Source organism: Colobus angolensis, unplaced genomic scaffold (assembly GCF_000951035.1).
Source record: "Colobus angolensis palliatus isolate OR3802 unplaced genomic scaffold, Cang.pa_1.0 Scaffold330, whole genome shotgun sequence".
NCBI classification, from domain to species: domain Eukaryota; kingdom Metazoa; phylum Chordata; class Mammalia; order Primates; family Cercopithecidae; genus Colobus; species Colobus angolensis.
In genome coordinates, this window is record NW_012116600.1 from 3,651,015 (window position 1) to 3,672,021 (window position 21,007).

Consider the following 21,007-nt stretch of genomic DNA (forward strand, 5'->3'; position numbering starts at 1 on the left):
AAAGAAAATGTGGCACATATACACCATGGAATACTATGCAGCCATAAAAAAGAATGAGTTCATGTCCTTTACAGGGACATGGATGAAGCTGGAAGCCATCCTTCTCAGCAAACTAACACAGGAACAGAAAACCAAACTCCACATGTTATCTCTCAGAAGTGGGAGTTGAACAATGGGAACACATGGACACAGGAAGGGGAATATCGCACACCAGGGCCTGTCGGTGGGTTGGGGCAAGGGGAGGGACAGCATTTAGGACAAATACCTAATGCATGCGGGGCTTAAAACCTAGATGACGGGTTGATAGGTGCAGCAAACCACCATGGTACGTGTATACCTATGTAACAAACCTGTATGTTCTGCACGTGTATCCCAGAACTTAAAGTAAAATAAAAATAAAAACAAAGATGACAGAAAAAAAAAATCAGACCACAGCCATTTTTCTGCTTACATTTCTCCAGTGGCTTTTGTCAGATTCAGAAAAATATGGAAACTCCTCCCAGCTCACAAAATTTTATGTCTGGGCTGTTAATCAGAAGATCGCTGTTAATCTTTCTGCCACCCTCCCTTTCCCTTGAGTCTCCAGTCACACGGGCCCCATTTCTGTTCCTGGAACATAACAAACTCATTCCTGCCTTTGGGTATTGGCACTAGCCATTCCCTCTCCCTAGAATGTTCTCTCCTCTGATCTTTGCATAGCTGGTAATTTCTTGTAGTTAGGATCTGAGCTTAAATGTTAGTAATTCTTAGGAACCCCAACTATAACAAATATAAATAAAGTTCACGAATTTGCTGGGTACTTTCAACTCAATGTAAACACAGGTAAGCTTTTTGTGCTCTAAAAGTACTGCTTCAGTATTTTTACTTTTGAAAATTATAAAATTCTTCCAGAATGTAAATACACAGTACTTCATTAAATTGACATTTAAAAGTAGACAATAGTATCCTAGAAATTGTGTCCACTAGTACCTAGAGAACCCTGTGAGGCTGAAGTACTCTGTTGCCAGAGCTTGCCATGTGACGGTGGGCCAAGTGCCCCATCTTTGTGAGCAGGAGTTCTCCCCACCGGGAAAGTAGATACAATCACCTCTTGCTTAAGACAAGAAATATATGTATGTATGTCGACATTTGTGGTTTGATAATGAATTAAAGATGTCTTGATCTGTGCAAATCTTCTCCCCTGGAAAAATACATATCGAGGGCACATGTGCTCAGCATTGCCTTCCAAAGTTCTTCTTCTCAATCTTATAAGTTCTCGTTCTCAGAGCATATAAAGTGTGTTTATGCAATCCCTTGTGAAAATAGATGAGGCAATATGGCTGGCGTCACAAGCAATACATTGATGAAGAAATGATTCAGAAACAAGAGGAAGGCAAATAGGTGAGCATTGGTGTAGAGGAGCATTGACATTGTAAGTAGCGCAGTTATTCCCTGGGTTGAGTGGCACATTTGGTCTCCCTGGCCCTTGGAACCATAAATGCTCTAGTAGCAGCCCTGCTCACCCCCCAGCCATTGTGCCAACCACAAATGCCCACACATTTCCAATCACTCCCTAGAGTGCCTGAGAATTAATGAATGGCACAGCCATTATCTTGGTGCTTTATATTTTACAGCAAATGCACCTTCAGGATGAAATTTGCTAAAGAGACAATTCATACAGTACTTTTACCCACAATGTTTTTATGTTAATAGCCTTTTAGCTTAATGCTTTTGTGCTTTGCAAACTAATTCTGAAACACATTAAGTGTGTTAAGTGAGGGATAGATATACAGGGATCTAAACCTACCAAATGGAATTAGTGAGAAGGAATCTTTGACAAGCAGTTTGAAGACAAAGTGCCACATCAATGTTCAAAAATATAATTATCGCAGTGGAGGCCATTATCACCTTTCTCTGCTTATGAGGACACAATTAAAATTAGGGATCTCTACATTTTCCTTAAAAGGGTGAGTTCAGGCAGTCAAGCAAGCAATTTCCTTAGCAATGACTGGGAAGAAGGTGTACTAGTATGATGTTACAGCCTCAAAGGACACTATGATAGACCAGGATGGCGAGTAGCTTCCGAAAATGGCTCCTAGTGATTGCTGTTCCTGCTGCTCACACCCTTGGGGGATCGCTTGCCCTTGAGTATAGATTGGACTTAGTAATTTGCTTTTCATGAATAGAATATGAGAAAAATGATGAAATATCATTTCTGAAATGCAGTTGCAAAAATCTGTGACTCTGTCTTGCTCTTTGTCTTCCTGGCTTTTGTCAGCATGCTAGCCCACTAGGCAAGCTGCCATGCTGTGAGTTTCCCTACGGGAAGGCCCATCTGGCAAGGAACGGAGGGCAGCCAACAACCATCAAGGAACTGAGGCCCTCAGTGTAACAACCCACGAGAAGAATCCTGCCAACAACCATATGAGTGAACTTAGAAATGGATCGTTCCCGGGCTAACACCGTGATTACAGGCTGTGAGAGACCCTGGAACAGAAGACCCAGCTAAACTAGGGCTGACTCATAGAAACTGTGAGTTAGGAAACTGTTGTTGTTTTAAGCCACTAAGTTTTGGGGTAATTTGTTACACAGCAATAGATAACTAATATACCCAGTCTGCTCTAAACAACAGGAAGCACTCACTTGTGGTGTGACTCCTGCTTTACAGCCTTTAAGACTGAAAAGCACCCAGATTTGTGTATTTGAATAGGGAGGGAGGCAGGGCTGAGTACAAAATCTCCCTTAACATTTCTGGCAGAAAAAAAACAAAACATTATATGGCAAGACGGCATGGAAGAGAGAACATCTAGAGGCAGATGTTGTATCATCAGATCACTATCTTCAAAAATTCAAGTTGTATAACTTCTCTAGGATTCAGTTTCTTCCTGAAAGGGCTGGTGATGTGACTGGGCTGGACTGTAATAACTGCTAACATTCTATAACACTTGATTTGAGGAACTCAGGCAGGCACCACCCCCAAATGTCTTTGTCAATAACTGGAAACTCCATCATTAGGAATTTGTTCCTTAGTGCTTCCAGGGACTGTCCCTGAAGTTACTACTCAAGATGAAAAATTTTGGATGGTGAGATAGATGGAGAAGGAAATTCTATGGATACCTTTAAGGATAGTGCAGAGATGGAGGTTCTTGTGTTGCTCTGAAGTCCCTGAAGGGTAATGGTGACAATACCAAAGATAGGCATGGTTGATTTCACAATTTTGAGGACCTAATAAACTTCCTTTTTGATATATGTGAACTATATAACTGATCACGTTTCTCCTCTTACCTTGGCTGCAAGGAAGCTAAGAGCAAACTCAAGTTCAGTCATAGATACTGTTTTAAATTTTATGGTTCCTGTATCTGTTTGTATTCTTTTTCTCTGTTCTCATTTTTCTATTTGTAGTTTACCACATCTTTTGTCATAACCCAGCTCAAATCCTTTATGGACCAGCCTGGGCAACATAGTGAGACCCCATCTCTACAAAAAAAACAAAATTAGCTAGGCATGGTGGTGCACACCTGTAGTCCCAGCTACTTGGGAGGCTGAGGTAGGAGGATTACTTCAGCCCAGTAGGTCGAGGCTGCAGTGAGCCAAGATCTCACCACTGCCCATCAGCCTGGACAACAGAGCAGAAACAAAACAAAACCCTTTATGGAAAAAAGTTGGAAGCATAAATACATATAATAGACACAAGCATGTATGTTTGAATTTTTTCTCTAATTGTGATAATACAAACATAAATTGTGAATCTGGAGATACACTTTTATCTTGATTGGTTCCCAAATTTAAAGTTAATTTGGCTTGGGGGAGTGCAAAGATTTAAATTAGCATAATTTAGAAAAAGCATAAATTGGAAAAATTAAAATACAAATCGCAACAATATGTGTACCGTTTTTATTTGTAAAAATAACCATCTGAATGCATTTCCATAGTATATTACAGTTAAGTACTTCGTTATGTTATTAGAGCATTCAGTAGTTGCAAAAGTATTAAACTGTGCTTGAGAAGATTCAGATTGGTTCAAAGTCATTCACTGAACTAAAAGTCATTTTCCCCATTTTTACAGTCATGACATTTACCAGTCATTCAACTCCAATTTACATAAGTAAACATTATAGACAAAATCCCACTGAAATCATCAAACAATATTTTATGCTGTTACAAATATGTTATGCAAAATATAACACTGGCACCAGATTTGTATCATCGTGCTTTACAAAGATATATTGCACATGCTAGAGCATAAAATATGTAGACAAAACTACCAAATAAAAGATATTTGCATTGAATTTTTAGATCACATAAGAAACGCATAGAATTACATTTTATACAAACACTCAGATTGTCACTATCTTAAAATGCTTTTCCCCTATAATACTGACCTATGGTTTACAGTTTCGTAAGAAGAAAGCATTTTAGCACTGCAAAATCAAACAATTCCTATAGAAAACTTTAGCATTTTCATATTCATTTCAACGCAAGTACAAGGGGAAATTTCAGGAAAAAAGACACTTTATACAAAGAAAGGTTGAAATGAAAACTCACTGGTATCATATTGCTCTGATAACACTCAAATGAAAAAATACAAAACATTCCACAGAACATTTCCAGAATATACAAATATAAAAAGGCACTCTAACTTCATATTACAAGACAAAAAAAGGGATGAGTTTTTCAACCAACACAACATATAAGCACACCAAGTTGCTCAACAGTACAAAGAATAACTAGTGCAGCAAATCCATTTGATGTTCTTGTTCTAATTTAATAACAAAATGATAAACCAAGCAGTGTTTACTGCCTAAAGTACCAAAACATACTATGGTGCCCTTTTAGTAGTGATAAATAGAAATACCCTGAGCTATTTACTGTAGAATCATAGCAGATTTTAGGCAATTTGGAGATAGTAATGTATTTACCAAAGACAGGCAGACACTGGCAAATAAGTAAGTGCAATGAAACATGATCCTTGTGGCTGTGGTTAAAATACAGTCTAAAAATAACACACTTAAGTAAAAGCACTAAGCAACTAAGACTTAGTTAAAAATACATTTTTTTTTCTTAGAAAGCTATGGTGCAAACATAATTTTATTTCTAAGGGATGTAATTAAAATACAGAAATGATAGTTTTTAAAGTCATTTCTTTAAAAAAAATTTAGTCTTGGGGTATGAGAGAAAGAGAAAGAGGGGGGGAGAGAGAGAGATTAGTTGATGTAATGAACAGTTCATTGTGAGCATGATTTCATTTCGTTCCTTTGTCCTCCTTCTATGAGTAAGAGAGTGGGGAAAAGTCAAAACGCACCTCCATGGAGATAACGTCTCATGGTGAGTCACTGCTTTGCTGAAATGATTCTTGTACTCTCTGCTACACGACAGGAAAAATGTTAACGCTGCTTTGCCATTAAAGCAAGCATTTCATTTCCTGCTTGAAATGCCAACTGAGCAAGATTTCCATTCACTTCTAGAAAAAGACACCGCAGTATATTGTGCTTCTTCAACATTGAATCTCTCTTAATTTTCAGTGTTTTGGTAAAGAGAAGGTCATTATTGCTCATTAGCAATTTATCTGCTTTTTAAAAATTCATCTTCTCTAAACAAACGAAAAGGACAGAAGGTGGGAAGCACAACGCCAAGAATTCAAAAAACAGTGGTGGTGGTGTGGGAAATTTTCAGGGAAATTAATACCAGTTCAATCAGTCCTCTGAACAAGCTCTCATTTGTGAAGAACCCAACAGGAGTTTTAATCAAATCCAGGATATGAAGAGTAAGATTAAAGTTTTACAGTTAGATGAAAAATATAATACAGTTATCTGTCTTTGATCCAGATATGATAGAACATTATTTTTAAAATATCTCACATACACTATAAAATAGCAATTTCCAGGGTGGAAATGGAACTCATTATAAAATGTCAGAGAGTACTTCTCCAATTCGACACATTTCTTTTCTGTCTCTTCCTCAAGTAGAAAATAGCACTTGAGCTGGTGATTTTTATTTCTCCTTTTGGCACATGTGCCCACACACTGCCATCATTTCCCATCAGGTTACTGAGACTATGTGAGCTTTTCAGTGTACTTAGGGTAATTTCTAAATATTTCTTTGGGCTGCCTTTGTGTATATGATCCACTACACATTTGAGTTTTCATCTCGCAGAAGAGCATCCAGACTGCAATGTCTTCTAAGCTCTAAGCTTTACAGACTGTGGCTGAGCAATAGAAGATGCGTAGCCCTCTCTAACCAACGTGGAAGAACCTGAGGGTCAGCTGGAAACTTTAGCAGTGGAAATGCTGGGTTTGGCCCTTGGGCTTTTGGCTAGCCCAGGGTCAAGTGTGTTTTTTTCACTGTTTTTGTTATTCTAAATAAGATACATAGCAATTAAAATAGAGAACAAATAATGGATGTTTCCTCACTAATTGCTTCATTTCAAATAAATATAAACACATTTACATCAAAAGTATACGGACATTTTCTCTAGTTTGGCAAAAAATAAAAAACATGGTCAACACATCATCAGCTACAAATGTTAAGTGGTCAACTAGAAATCTGTGTCATAAGAAATATAAAATACAACAAAGACTGGTACACAAAAAGATTACATTTTAACTCCATAAAAAAGCTACTTCAGTTCTCACTTGCATTTTGAAGGAAAAAAATGTATATCTTCCATTTTAGACTGAAGCATTTTGGTCCTCATGTGTAGCTGGCTGATGAACTACACACACACACACATATATACACACACACACATATATGTGTGTGTGTGTATGTGCATAATTTTTAAAGAGTCTCATTCTTCTTTTTGTACAGCGGTTCCAGGTGTGGAACGGGGTCCATTTGACCTAGAAGCTTTGGCAGAGGGAGCAGACACAGTATTCACTATGTTGGTTTCATCATCAAGCAACTGGCAATCGGCTTTACTTGCTAAATCACCCATTTCTACTTTCTTTTTTTTTTTTGTTCCTTTTTGCAGTCACACTTTTCACTCACTTGGCATGGCCTTGACTCGGAAGTTCATTTTACTACTGATGAACAATGCTGATGATTCTGATGGTTTTTAAAAGTTAGTATTTTGATTTAAGAGTAAATTAACAAAGGGTAGTTTCATATTAATTTTGCATATTGTGTCAAAGTTTTGGTGCAATATAATTTTCACCTGAAATGTTATTAGATAAATTTGGGTTCAATCACTTAAGTGAAAATTAGTCACAGGCTTGTTATGGAGAACACTGTGTTAAACAAAAAAAGCAAGTTCAATTTTTCAATTCATCTGGCAACTTTAACAGAGATCCTCAGAAAGAAGTTCTGGATATTTAAATGCTTACTATAGAGAGGATATAAATAGTTGGACTCTCTAAAAAGATTATTACAGGCATTATTTCTGAAGATGAACACCTTTACCTTTACCTTTGGCTTCTAGTGAGGAAGTAAACATCAAAGTGAGAAGAGGTTTGAGGCATTTCCTATCTGCCTCTTCCCTTCCCTCCCAGGGGACATGAATGTCACACTGATATACTTCTGAGAATTCACTGCTAAATACATGAAAAGAAAAATTATTCATAGTGAATAGCTGCCTCTCTGTTGCATTATCCCCAAAGAACAGGAATTAAATACATCTTTTATTCTTTACTTAAAATGAGAGGTAGACTTTCATAGAAGTATCTTAAAGAGGATGTGAAACAAAACAAAACTGGGGCCATCTGTGTGACTGTTCCACCCAACAGCCTCACTGCCCGCCCTTGATTAATTCCTTCTCTACTAGCTTCTGGAAGCCCAGGCCCTAAATAATACTGGAACACACATAAACCTGGAATTCAAGCTTCTTTCCTTTCCTCCAACACAGGTGATCAAAGGAAAGCTTCTACAGTCCAAAGTCAAAACGTTTCCGAATCAGAATCATTTTCATTGTACCCATCCTCCGAGCCTACGTTGTTACTGCACAGGCTAACCATGCTACCCAGATTGGAGAGGGTCGTCCTGCTCAAATTGTCTTTTTTTAAACAAACGAAGTTGACAGCCGTCATTGTACTGGAAGGAGAAAAAGGCATCATGGTAGCCAAAATGAGGGCCAGGCAGTCAGCCACGTCTTTGTTAGGAGCGCAAGCCAGGGCCGGGGTATGACCTGGGCGTAAATGCAGACAAGGCAGTGGTTAGTTCTGAGGAGTCTCGAGGAGGCACGAGCTTTCCACAGTACATCTCAGATGACCTCACAGGCGGAGATGTATGTTGAGTTAGAAATCATGCCAGGTAAAAGGAGGAGTTACTTCTCACAAGTCATGCTAGGGGTGAGGCTAGAGGGGGAGGGAGGGGAGACATTTTATGGAGGGCTTTTTATTTTTGTTTTCAGCTCATATGACTACGACAAGCACGATATTATCCAGTGTTAGGCAGGATTCCAGCCTTCATTTAGTGAACACAAACATGAGGGGGTGGGGGTGGGACACAATTTCACAATAAACAGCAACAGGACAATCAGGAAGATGTTTCCGCCTGACAGCACACACACACCATGAGCCTCAGGCCTGGGCCTGAGAAGGACTCTCATTCTGAGAACAATGACTTTCTATTGTTAGGTAATTGTGTGTCCAATTAGAAAAGATATTGAAAATTAGATGACTGCAAAAGTGAGTAATGAAGTTTTGTCACTTTATATATGTTTCATAGAAAGTAGACACCAATAACCGGTTTTAGAAAAATGGAATCATTACAGTAGATCAGACACAGGAAAGCACTGGTTGTTTGTGATTAAAAATTTACAATCATTTAGGAGAAATTTAACAAAAAAAATTTTTTTTGATAGAGTTTCACTCTGTTTCCCAGGCTGGATTATAGTGGCATGGGCCTTGATCTCACTACAGTCTTGTCTTTCGGACTCAAGCAATCCTCCCACCTCAGCCTCCCGAATAGCTAGGACTGTAGGTGTGTGCCACTACTCCCAGCTGATTTTTTTTTTAATATTTTTTATTTGAGTCGAGGTCTTGCTATGTTTCCCAGGCTGTTCTCAAACTCCTGGGGTCAAGCAATCCTCCCACCTTGGCTTCCCAAAGTCCTGGGATTATAGGCATGAGCCATCACACCTGGCCTAATAGAGTATTTAAAAATGGCCACTCACCAACCAAAGTCCCAAATCTAAAATGTAATGGATGTGAGAAAATTACTATGCTTGTCATAATTAGAACCATGTTATTCTCATTTAGACTCAATGGGTCCAGCCCAGATAAGAAAACTGTCTTAACTCAGAATACAGGTTCCTTGAGGAAGTAGATTAAGTCTTTGACTTGATTATTTCCCTTATCCAACCTTTATTCTACTGGCCTGAAAAGGGTTAGCTGCCTTCTCGGCTGGTCAAAGTTTCCACTATACAGTGAGGGCACTTGCTCAGTAATTCAGAGGAATAGCTCACTAAAACTTCACGTTTGTTGTTTTGTTTATCATCACTTGACCTGCTCTCCCCACCCTACTCTTTAGTACATCATTCATTTTTCTGGTATGAACACAAATAAGAATGAACAGGTAGTTTAACATTCCATTCCACAAAAGTCAGTGATGAGTAAAGGAACTGTGGTTGTACTGCTGTATAAAATTGCCCCAAACGTTCCCAGGCCTTTGGGATGCAGGTATGCTCCACCCAGGGCTCTTGTTCCTAAGGTCACTATCAGCTGAACAAACCTTCAGTGCAGCAGATTTACACCAGGAAAAGCAAAACTAATTTATTCTATTCTCTCTGACCATTTTGGAGAAAAACTGTGGGCCTCTGCAGGCCAACCCTAAGTCTACAGTGGCGTTAAGAGGGTGTGGGAAGGTGAGGCAGGAAAACCAAGGAGATGGAGTAATAGGGAACTTTCTGCACTTCCTAGATGAGTCAGGTGGGGGACAGAGCAGGGTGCATGCTAGGATAAATGGGGCTGGAAAATCAAAACTAATAAGAGTTAGCTACTGATGCCAGTATGGGTGCTTACTTCTGAGAAACAGGCATGAGCTGCTAATCCCAACACCTGTAACAAGCAGTTGATTGAGTTACATTAATACATTATAATACCTTAATTAAATGCCACATTTTAAAAATTACAGAATTCATAAATATCCAGAAGTTCCTTTTTTGCTCCCCAAGGTTAATAGGCATTGTGCTTAAAATGGCAGCTTAGTGCAATTCTAGTAGCCATTCTTTTCAAAATGTCTTAGGAAGCAGAGTAGAAAAATTCTGTTAAGAATTAGTTCATTAGGAAAGGAACATTATGCAGATCAGGGGAAGCTTCAAGCCTAGACATTGATTAAGAAATTTTACTCTTGTTCCTCAAATTTCCATACTTGGAATATGAATTCTGATCTGTACTTAAAGAAAAAAAAAAAGTTTGATCTCAGAATGAACTTAAATACAATCAAAAATCTAGGTTTTCATTTGAGCCCTTGAGCATGCACTAATGACATGTGTAATCCCTAACTCTTCAGCATCTGCAGTTAAAATTTGAGTGTCAACTTGAAACTCTTTTAGTGTGTCTAAAATATTTTAACCACTGTGCTGAGGAGTTAGAGACCAGCTGCTGGCATTGCATGCAAAATGGACAGCACTGGGTGGGCTACAGGTAGACTATGTGATTTACAAAAAGACAGACAGGACAAGTTATCCTTGCTTGATTTCTCACACATGGGACTTCCGAGGGGGACAGAATTCTTAACTGCCTTTTAAACTAGCACCTATCTTTCTCATTTTCCTCTGGCTTCAACTAGCTTATGGAAGGTACCTGCAGTCACTGTTGACTTTTTCCACTTACCATTTTCATCTACAGCAAGTACACAGGCCCCTTTGGCCAGCAACTCCTCAACTACCACCTTCAAGCCATTGCGTGCAGCAACGTGGAGGGGTCTAAAAAACACAAGACCGAGCATCAGTTGTGATACATACTTGGGTGAGAATGTGGAATTCTGGTTAGCCCATGTCGCTAAAAGGAAGTACTTAGACTCTGCAAATAGTACATGGATGTTTTTACTTAAGAAAAAAAAAAATTGCTGCCCAGATCTTTTCCAGGTGCTAATAGTCCAACTGTTGTTGTATGTTTGGCCCAGATCTTGCTGCAGATATTACAAATATTCTGCATCTCAAACAATCTCAATGACAGTAAATAGGAAGACAGAGGAAGAACTCAAGCTTTGCTGTATTTTGCAGAAGGCCCTTTACTTCTTGATTTCTAACACAGCATTTGAATCACTGTTTCACACAGTTCAACAATATGACTGGCATTAATGCCACCCACATATATGTATAATTTCAACCCTCCTTGTTACTACTAAATGCACACAGATGTTTTACTGAATTTATAATACCTTAAAGAATTATGTCAGACTCAGTATATTGTGCTTATATACTGCTTAAGAATCTTTTTTTTTTTTTTTTGAGACAGGGTCTCACTCTGTCACCCAGGCTGGAGTGCAGTGACATGATCACAGCTCACTGCAGCCTTGACCTTCTGCTGGGCTCAAGTGATTCTCCTGCCTCAGTCTCCTGAGTAGCTGAGACTACAGGCGCAAACCACCGTGGCTGGCTAATTTTTTTATTTTTTGTAGAGAAGGGGTTTTATCATGTTGGCCAGGCTGGTCTCAAACTGCTGGGCCCAAGTGATCTGCCTGTCTGAGCCTCCCAAAGTGCCAGGATTACAGGTATGAGCCACCACACCCAATTTTTTTTGTTTTTTGTTTTTTTGTTTGGAGACAGAGTCTTGATCTTGTTGCCCAGGCTGGAGTACAGTGGCGTGATCTCAGCTCAGTGCAACCTCCGCCTCCTAGGTTCAGGTGATTCTCCGGCCTCAGCCTCCCAAGTAGCTGAGATTACAGGCACCCGCCATTACGCCCAGCTAATTTTGTTGGTGGTGGTGTATTTTTTAGTAGAGGTGGGGTTTCACCATGTTGGCCAGGCTGGTCATGAACTCCTGGCCTCAGCCTCCCATGATCCACCTGCCTCGGCCTCCTAAAGTGCTGGGATTACAGGCATGAGCCACCACGCCCTGCTTAAGGTGCTGGAGAGGATGTGGAGAAATAGGAACACTTTTACACTGTTGGTGGGATTGTAAACTAGCTCAACCATTATGGAAAACAGTATGGCAATTCCTCAAGGATCTAGAACTAGATGTACCATATGACCCAGCCATCCCACTACTGGGTATATACCCAAAGGATTATAAATCATGCTGCTATAAAGACACATGCACACGTATGTTTATTGCGGCACTATTCACAATAGCAAAGACTTGGAATCAACCCAAATGTCCATCTGTGACAGACTGGATTAAGAAAATGTGGCACATATACACCATGGAATACTATGCAGCCATAAAAAAGGATGAGTTTGCGTCCTTTGTAGGGACATGGATGCAGCTGGAAATCATCATTCTTAGCCAACTATCACAAGAGCAGAAAACCAAACACCGCATGTTCTCACTCATAGGTGGGAACCGAACAATGAGATCACTTGGACTCGGGAAGGGGAACATCACACACCGGGGCCTATCATGGGGAGGGGGGAGGGGGGAGGGATTGCAATGGGAGTTATACCTGATATAAATGATGAATTGATGGGTGCTGACGAGTTGATGGGTGCAGCACACCAACATGGCACAAGTATACATATGTAACAAACCTGCACGCTATGCACATGTACCCTAGAACTTAAAGTATAATAAAAAAATAAATAAATAAAAATAAAAAAGAAAAAAAAAGAAAAAAATTCCTTTGCCTTTAAAACAAATGCATAAATAATTTCCTAAAGCGGAAAATGAAACAGCTTTTAGATCTTTCACACCAAGGGTTACACTGAATTATATTAAAATATAATCAAGACAAATAGCTTAGAAACTCTTCAAATGTATTCTGGGAACCTGATTTGTAAAACTGTCATTTTCCAGTCAGAATACATAATGCTAATACATAATACAAATAGCTTCCCCAAATATGTCAGTCCATAAGATTTTTCTAACAGCCCACTAAATTTATAATATTACCCCAGAAATATCAGCAAAGAAAAACACAGACTTCACAAAATTCTATGAAGACATATCAAAAGAAGGATTCTAACTAAAACTGCCTAGCTTGGTCAGCACTTGTAGATATGTGACTGTCACCTTCATGCAGGGGAAGCCAGGTCTGCATCTTTCACCAGTGTGTTCCCCAGAGCTAGTCTGGCACACAGCAGGCTCTTAATATTTATTGAATAAATGCCTATGACCCTGGGTTCAAATTCAACTTTAGTAGTTACACTTACGTCTGCAGTGCATTATTTTTTGCATTAATAAGGCTCTCGTCTTGTATCTTGTCAAGTATTAACAAGGCACATTTTTCATGACCCTAATAAAGAAAAAGAATGATAAGAAATACAGGACAGAGACATAGAAAAGTTACTGTGAAATTTCTTCATTATGATTTAAATTGAAAATGAATTTCCTCTGCCTAACAACATTCTATAGAGCTATTTTCTGAGTAATTTTTTTTTCTTCTCAATAGTGAATGGGCTCCAGACACTCTAAGAGTCCTAATAGGGTCCATTAGAACTTGGTTAACATAAGTCTGATCTAAAATATTAATACTGCTAAGATAAATTTTAAAATTAATCCCCAGAGAGGTAAAGCAGATGCTGGTTTAGCTAGGCCAGCTGGTAAGCAGGGAATAGAATCCGGAATATTGTCTGAATCCTACAACATTTAACATACATCAAAAGTCCCACCTCCTATTTCAAGACGTCAGTTACTACTTCAATTATCCATTTATCCTTGGAATTCCCATTACATCTATTATCTATATCATTCATCATCATTAATTGTCTTGTATTGTGAAGAAACCCTATTTCAGGAAAACTCATTCTTTTCTTCCTCGACCAGTGGAAGATATCTCTCTGTACCTTAGAAAATAGATGGTTAATAATCTTTGAAAATCAACTGATGAGTCAGAGACCCTTTCACAATTTCAGGCCTGGTACCCTTTTAAGGGGTCATGGCTTCCTAAGCCCTTGCTGACGAACATGTGGCCTGCAGAGCAGTCACATTAGTATTACTGGGAGTTAGAACTGCTGAACCTCAAGCTCTGCCGCAGACCTAATAAATCAGACACTGTTTTTTCACAGATCTCCTAGGTGATTCATTTGCATGATAAAGTTTGAAAAGCATTGCACTTATATTCACCAAAATACTATACCTTGAAATAAACTTCATAAAGCTGAGCACTTTTTGTGGTTCCCATGGGCTTCCCAGAGCATGAAGTGAGAAAATGCAAGCAATGAAAGGAATGTCTGAGACTTCTGGTACCATATAGGTAACACTGATAATATTTTAACTACACTGAAATAAATCACTGCCATGGGTGCTAACTGGCGTCATACTATAATGCCTTATATGGGAGACCGTTAAATATAATTTTAGAAATGTCCATGGAGGTTTCATTCTGATGCACTGCTGCTGGAGGGTAAACTGTTGTGACCTCATAAGAGGGCAAGTTGGTCTAAAAATATTTATATCTGGCAGGGTGCGGTGGCTCACGCCTGTAATCCTAGCACTTTGGGGTGCCAAGGCGGGCAGATCACGAGGTCAGGAGTTCGAGACCAGCCTGACCAGCATGGTGAAACTCCGTCTCTCACAAAAAATACAAAAATTAGCTGGGCATGGTGGCGTGTGCCTGTAGTCCCAGCTACTTGGGCAGCTGAGGCAGGAGAATCGCTTGAACTTGGGAGGCAGAGGTTGCAGTGAGCCAAGATTGCACCACTGCACTCCAGCCTGGGCAACAGAGTGAGACTCCGTCTCAAAAAAAAAAAAAAGTATATCCTTAGACTCAATAATTCCACACTTAGGAATTTATCTTAAAGTAATGAGTAAGGTTGTTTATAAAAGATTCCTCTGCAATAAGCATTATTTATATAGGTTGAGCATACCATATTCGAAAATCTGAAACAAAAAATGCTACAAAATCCAAAACTTTTTGAATATTGACATAACACTAAGACTTCTGGATTTGGGATAATCAACAGGTATAATACAAACATTCCAAAATCCAAAAAATTCCTAAATCTGAAACACTTCTAGTCCCAGGCATTTCAGGTAAGAGATACTGAACTTGTACTAGTATATAATTGAAAACAAGCTATTTGTCTAATAATAGGAAATGGGTTGAATAAAAGATGGCCCATTCCTAAGCTGAAATACTACAAATCTTCTAAAATACCATAAAACATGATGTTTAAAAGATATTAATAGTATACGATTCAGCAACAAAACCAAATTTTGTCAAATCATATGTATGACATAAAAGATAAATTATATATATATGTAATTTTACATAATTTATCTTTCCTTTTTTTTTTTGAGATGGAGTTTCACTCTTGTTGCCCAGTCTGGAGTGCAATGGCGCGATCTTGGCTCACCGCAACCTCTGCCTCCCGGGTTTAAATGATTCTCCTGGCTCAGCCTCCTGAGTAGCTGGGATTACAGGCACGCACCACCACGCCCGGCTAATTTTGTATTTTTAGTAGAGACAGGGGTTCTCCATTATGGTCAGGCTGGTCTCGAACTCCCAACCTCAGGTGATCCACCTGCCTCGACCTCTCAAAGTGTTGGGATTACAGGCATAAGTCACTGTGCCCGGCCTAAAATTTATCTTTTATGGAAGAAGGAATCTTGAGCAACATGTGAACACACCACTATTTGAAAACAAAAAAACAAAAAACAAAAAAAAATTTTTGCATTGAACTATACACCAGAAAAAAGGGGAGAGGGTAGAAATACACATAGATCTGTTTATTTGCTTCACATTAGCGTATTTTTTGGCTGTGTTACTACAATGTCTTCAAATGGAACAAAATGAAAACAAGTAAAACTGCTTATACTTTATAAGCCACCTAACTAAGGTCCTAACTTTTATGTAGGTACCAAAATGTGGTACAACAACCAGAGAGACAGATACAATGGCAGCATCAAGACAGACAGACTACAGCAAGAATGCAAGTGGCAGATGCCATGAAAAGCATCTCCTCATCATTTGTGTTGGTCTGTCCTTTCCTTCTCACCCTTCAATTCCACTTTCAGTTGACAAGACCCTGGGAAGATGTACATCTTAATTAAGAGCCATGCTACACAGTTCTGCAGTAGAATTTCAGTGGTGTTATTACTGTTATTATTACAACATGAAGTAATAATATTTTAAATTCAATTACATACTTTACTACAAGCCAAATGTAAGGGTGTATTCAAGTCCTTATCCTTTACAGTCAGATCAGCCTGGGCACTGTTCACCAAAATATCTGTAGAAAAAGCCCAAAAGAGGGTTACTTAGATGAGATGCTGATTACATGCATTTTGAAGAAGTCACTACAAACACAATAACATATTTAAATTAGTACAGTTCACGTAATCATATTTAATGTTTTTAAAGAAAAAAGGGAGTAATTTATTTTCATATTTGTGCTATCCAAGGTTAATAGGCACTAATTTTAACTGCTTTTACAGTCCACTATTTCCAGTTAAAATGATTCTGTTGTCATACTTGGTTTCTAAATGTTGAGCATTTCATTGCAGAAGGGCTGGCTCTTTGACAAGGTCCACCAAGAATCAAAAAACAAGGAACTGAAGACGCTTAAGCAGGTAGAATCAGGTGACCTAAGTAAAACTGCTAATGGCCTTTTTCCATATGTATATACTATGAGAACAACTGATTTCTTGATTTGACATTATTTTGGTTTTTGGATGGGTATAAGGGCAAAGTCCATACAACAAGCACATACCCACAGCGCCTGCCTGCCCGTTCTCAGCAGCCATCATCAGTGCTGTTTTCCCTGAATTGTCTACTGCATTCACTGGAGCACTGTGACTCAGAAGAAGCTGCAAGCACTCCACATGATCAGCAAATGCTGCTGCATGAAGGGGTGTCCTAAAGATTTAAAACAAATATCACTTGAGTTTCCTTTAAACTTTATTCTCATTAGTTACTGCCCAAGAAACATGTACATGGTGTTGTCTTAAGGATTTAAAACTTCTCAGTTTATAGACATAGTGATCAGGCCCCCTCCCTCTAAAGGTCATCCAGGGTAGACACTGAAATATCACGTATGGGACTGGAAACTCCTAGACTTGGGAGGCGGGTGTGTGTTGGCCCTGATAATGAAATTAGTGTCTTTACTGACTCTTTCATCTTAAGTTCCAGTGAGTCTACTTTTATCTTTGAGATAGATACTTTCAAAATTAATGCTTAAGTCTGTAGGTAATTGGCAGATTAAATAAAAATTTTAAAAGCCCATCACATCATCTATTGTGGTTGCTTAATTTCTTTTAAAGGATAATTTGGCATTATTTATAAAAATTAAAAAATATCAACCCTTTAACCAATAAATCCAATTCTAGGTTTTTATCTCTCAGATACACTTGGTCATGTGTACAGACACATATTTTATTTATTTATTTATTTATTTATTTATTTATTTATTTATTTATTTATTTATTTTTGAGACAGAGTCTCACTCTGTTGCCCAGGCTGGAGTGCAGTGTCACAATCTCAGTTCACTGCAACCTCTGCCTCCCGGGTTCAATTGATTCTCCTGCCTCGGCCTCCTGAGTAGCTGGGACTATAGGCATGTGCCACCATGCCCGGCTAGTTTTTTGTATTTTTAGTAGAGATGGGGTTTCACCATGTTAACCAAGATGGTCTCTATCTCCTGACCTTGTGATCTGCCCACTTCAACCTCCCAAAGTGCTGGGATGACAGGAGTGAGCCACGGTGCCTGGCCCAGATACGTATATGAGAATGTTCACCACATCACACTTTGAAACAGCAAAATACTGGAAATGAACTAAATATTCTTCAATGGAGGGCAGGATGAGCAAATTATAGCATAGCCATTCAGTGAAATAATATGCAGCTTTAAAAAGAATATGGTATGAAAGGATCTCCAAGATATACTAAAAGTAGAGCATTGTTATAGAATGCTACCAGGTACAAAAAGAATATATGGATATATACATATATATGTATATATGTTTACAGATATGCAGAAAAAATATTTAGGAGAACATAAAATTTGTAAATAACAGTGTATAGTAGCTTTCTCTGTGGAAGAGGCTAGGGATTCCAGGCTTAGAGGGAAATTTCTTTTAATTATACACCCTCTGTAATATTAAAAACCATGCTTATCCATTATTCTTTCAATTAAAAACATAGATGTTTGGCTACTCTGCAACTGCAAAGCAGAGGCTAAGATTCATCACGATAAAAGGCATGCCGTTTTAGATTACTTACCTGCCTTTGTCATCTCTACAACTGACGATACTGGAATCTATGGCCCCAAGCAGCAATGATGCACAATTCCCATGATCATTGATTCTAAAATGAAAATGGGTTTTAATGTAACAATCTCACTCTTTTAAATTATATCACCTCCTAACCCATCTTCCTATGTACTGTATATTTGACAATCCGAAGCATTTTTAAAAAATCGAACATAAATATTTGTGGTATATGTTTCATTGGCATACACTTTGTAACCCCTAGCATTACTTCAGAACCTCTATATCTAGGTAGAAGTTTATTGCACTTATACAAGGCACCACGTTAGGCGTTTTGGAGATATCAAAATGGAATAGACATGCTTCCTTCAGATTTAAAATCTTTCTGACCTTTGGGAGGCTGAGGCGGGCAGATCATGAGGTCAGGAGTTCGAAACCAGCCTGGCCAATACAGTGAAACCCAGTCCCTACTAAAACCACAAAATTAGCCAGGTGTGGTGGCGCACACCTGTAGTCCCAGCTGCTCGGGAGGCTGAGGCAGGAGAATTGCTTGAACCCAGGAGGTGGAGGTTGCAGTGGGCCGAGATTGTGCCACTGCTCTCCAGCCTAGGTGACAGAGCAAGACTCCATCTCAAAAAACAAAAAGCAATAAACAAAATAAAATCTTTCTCTTTTTAACTTTACTTTCTTTATTGATCTACTTTATGTCTCCAATATCTTTCCAATCAAATGACTCAGTTTCATATAAAGGCCAGAGACAATGTAAAGACAAAGCGTCCTCAGGTCTTGGGCCCCCGGGCTAACCATGGAAGGCCAGTTGAACACAGACTCCCAGGCTGACTATGGAAGTCTGACTTAAAGTCACTGGATCCTCTGAACAATGGCTCACTATTGAGACTGGAGCAAAAATTAAATTTATCAGAAAAGGGCTTACAACATATGAAAGATGAAGAATTTCAATATATGAAAATTTGTCCTAGTGTGAAATGTCTTTCTAACCATCTGTAAGCATACTATTGTCAACGCTGACTTATTTTTAGAATTTGGCAGACAAATGTGAGTTATACCTGAAGAGTTCTTCACATGGGTAATGCACCTCTCACTCTACCCCTTCACGAGACTTCCCGAGGGTGGCATCTGTGCCATTTTGGAACTGTGGCACTCTACAAAAAGCTCCGGGAAAATCCTTAATATTTTGCTATCAGATCTACTTGTCTTTAGCAGCAAAAATGGAATATTTCAGTCTTATCTGTAATCTAAAAGCTTTTTTCCCTTCAAAGCAACTTTTCTATGTGGAGTTAAAATAATTAAAGTAATACCATTAACTCTCATCTTTTCTACTTACATTGCACAGTGCAGTGGAGTAAAGGGATTACCGATAAATTTGCGAAAACATTTTTGCTCCAAAAGTACTTCTATACAGTTTTCATTACCTGCAAGAAATAAAAATAATTTAGGGAGTTTCCAAGAAAGAAATTTTGTTCAACCCAATCTGCTTTTTCATTACATATTGAGTTTTTGGTTTATGAATTTTCCTGAATTGGCTGAACATTCATTCTCCAAGAAATAAAATTAACAAAATGCCAAAATGTTATTAACTATGTTCACAGGTGTTCTGAGACTTAATGAACAAATAAAACAATGAAGGCCATATGGTCTGGTGAAGAGAGATAGAGAAGATGACTCATTTGCAAGCAGAATATATTCTGTTTTACTCTCAGCTCTTGAAAGATAGATGCCTCACATAGGCGTGCTTCAATTTGTCCACATTTATAAGAGGAAATGTACCTTTCACCCATACAAATACTTCCACTTATACAGTTGTGCATTCTAATGGACACATGAAACTGATTAGTAGAAAACAGTATTTGAGATAACGCATGTGAAAAGGTTTTGACTGTAAAATACTATATGTGTTTTAATTGACCCCAAGAACAGTTCTTGGCACATCACGGGCATTCACTAAGCACTATTCAAATAAGTAGATGAATGAATATGTGAGATTATTTTCAACAAAATGGTAGGTAGTTTCCAAATCAACTGAATTTGAGTTAAGTAAGGTCCTAGCTGTCAGCTTACTTGTTATGTGATCTGAGGCAATTTACTTGGGATCTCTGAGCCTCAGTTTCTCACATATTCAAAACTGGACAAGGAATACCTGCCCTACCTATGTCACAGGATGGTGAGAACTTTACTCAATAAAGGGCCTCAGTGTGGTTTGTGACGTTCTATACAATTGTAAGACAGATCTTGCCACATGGTATTGTCTCCCATGAAGAATATGGGAACATGGGTGATGGTTCCCCAGCCTGACTAAGTGTTTTCTCATTACAGACCTGGTTAAAACAAAAAACAACAACAACAAAAGTCTCCGTGGTTCTCAATTATAAGGTGGGAAGGCATTGCCATTTTGCTTTGGAACACAGATTGTCCTGAAACCTCTTCTCGGTTGAACTCAGTGCTAAGTTAGTGAAAGTTCCCTTATGATCTACCTCAGAACGATGTAGCTGGGACAATTTGAAATATTAAAATACAAATCAAACTTTTCTTGTACCTAAAAAGAGAAAAGGCAATATTGCTTTTAGAGAGATTAAAAAGCATATGAATTAATAAATATAAAAAAAATGGCAGTGGCCGGGTATGGTGGCTCATGCCTATAATCTCAGAACTTTGAGAGGTCGAGGCGGGTGGATTACTTCAGGTCAGGAGTTCAACACCAGCCTGGCTAATATGGTGAAACCCCATCTCTACTAACAATACAAAAAAAAAAAAAAAAAAAAAAA

The 21,007-nt window shown here is 38.6% G+C and overlaps 1 protein-coding gene across 1 annotated transcript in view; it reads right to left on the minus strand.

Annotated features, from left to right (window-relative positions):
• Positions 1–3,853: 3,853 nt before the first annotated feature.
• Positions 3,854–21,007, minus strand: part of ANKRD44 (ankyrin repeat domain 44) — a 40,796-nt gene continuing 23,642 nt past the window's right edge. The window contains exons 7-13 of the mRNA XM_011952071.1: positions 19,570–19,657; positions 18,238–18,321; positions 16,730–16,875; positions 16,167–16,249; positions 13,229–13,311; positions 10,749–10,840; positions 3,854–6,825 (exon numbers count right to left, since the gene is read on the minus strand). Of these exons, the coding sequence (XP_011807461.1) occupies positions 6,767–6,825; positions 10,749–10,840; positions 13,229–13,311; positions 16,167–16,249; positions 16,730–16,875; positions 18,238–18,321; positions 19,570–19,657 (635 nt within the window). The 3' untranslated portion in view covers positions 3,854–6,766. The remainder of the gene's footprint in view (positions 6,826–10,748; positions 10,841–13,228; positions 13,312–16,166; positions 16,250–16,729; positions 16,876–18,237; positions 18,322–19,569; positions 19,658–21,007) is intronic.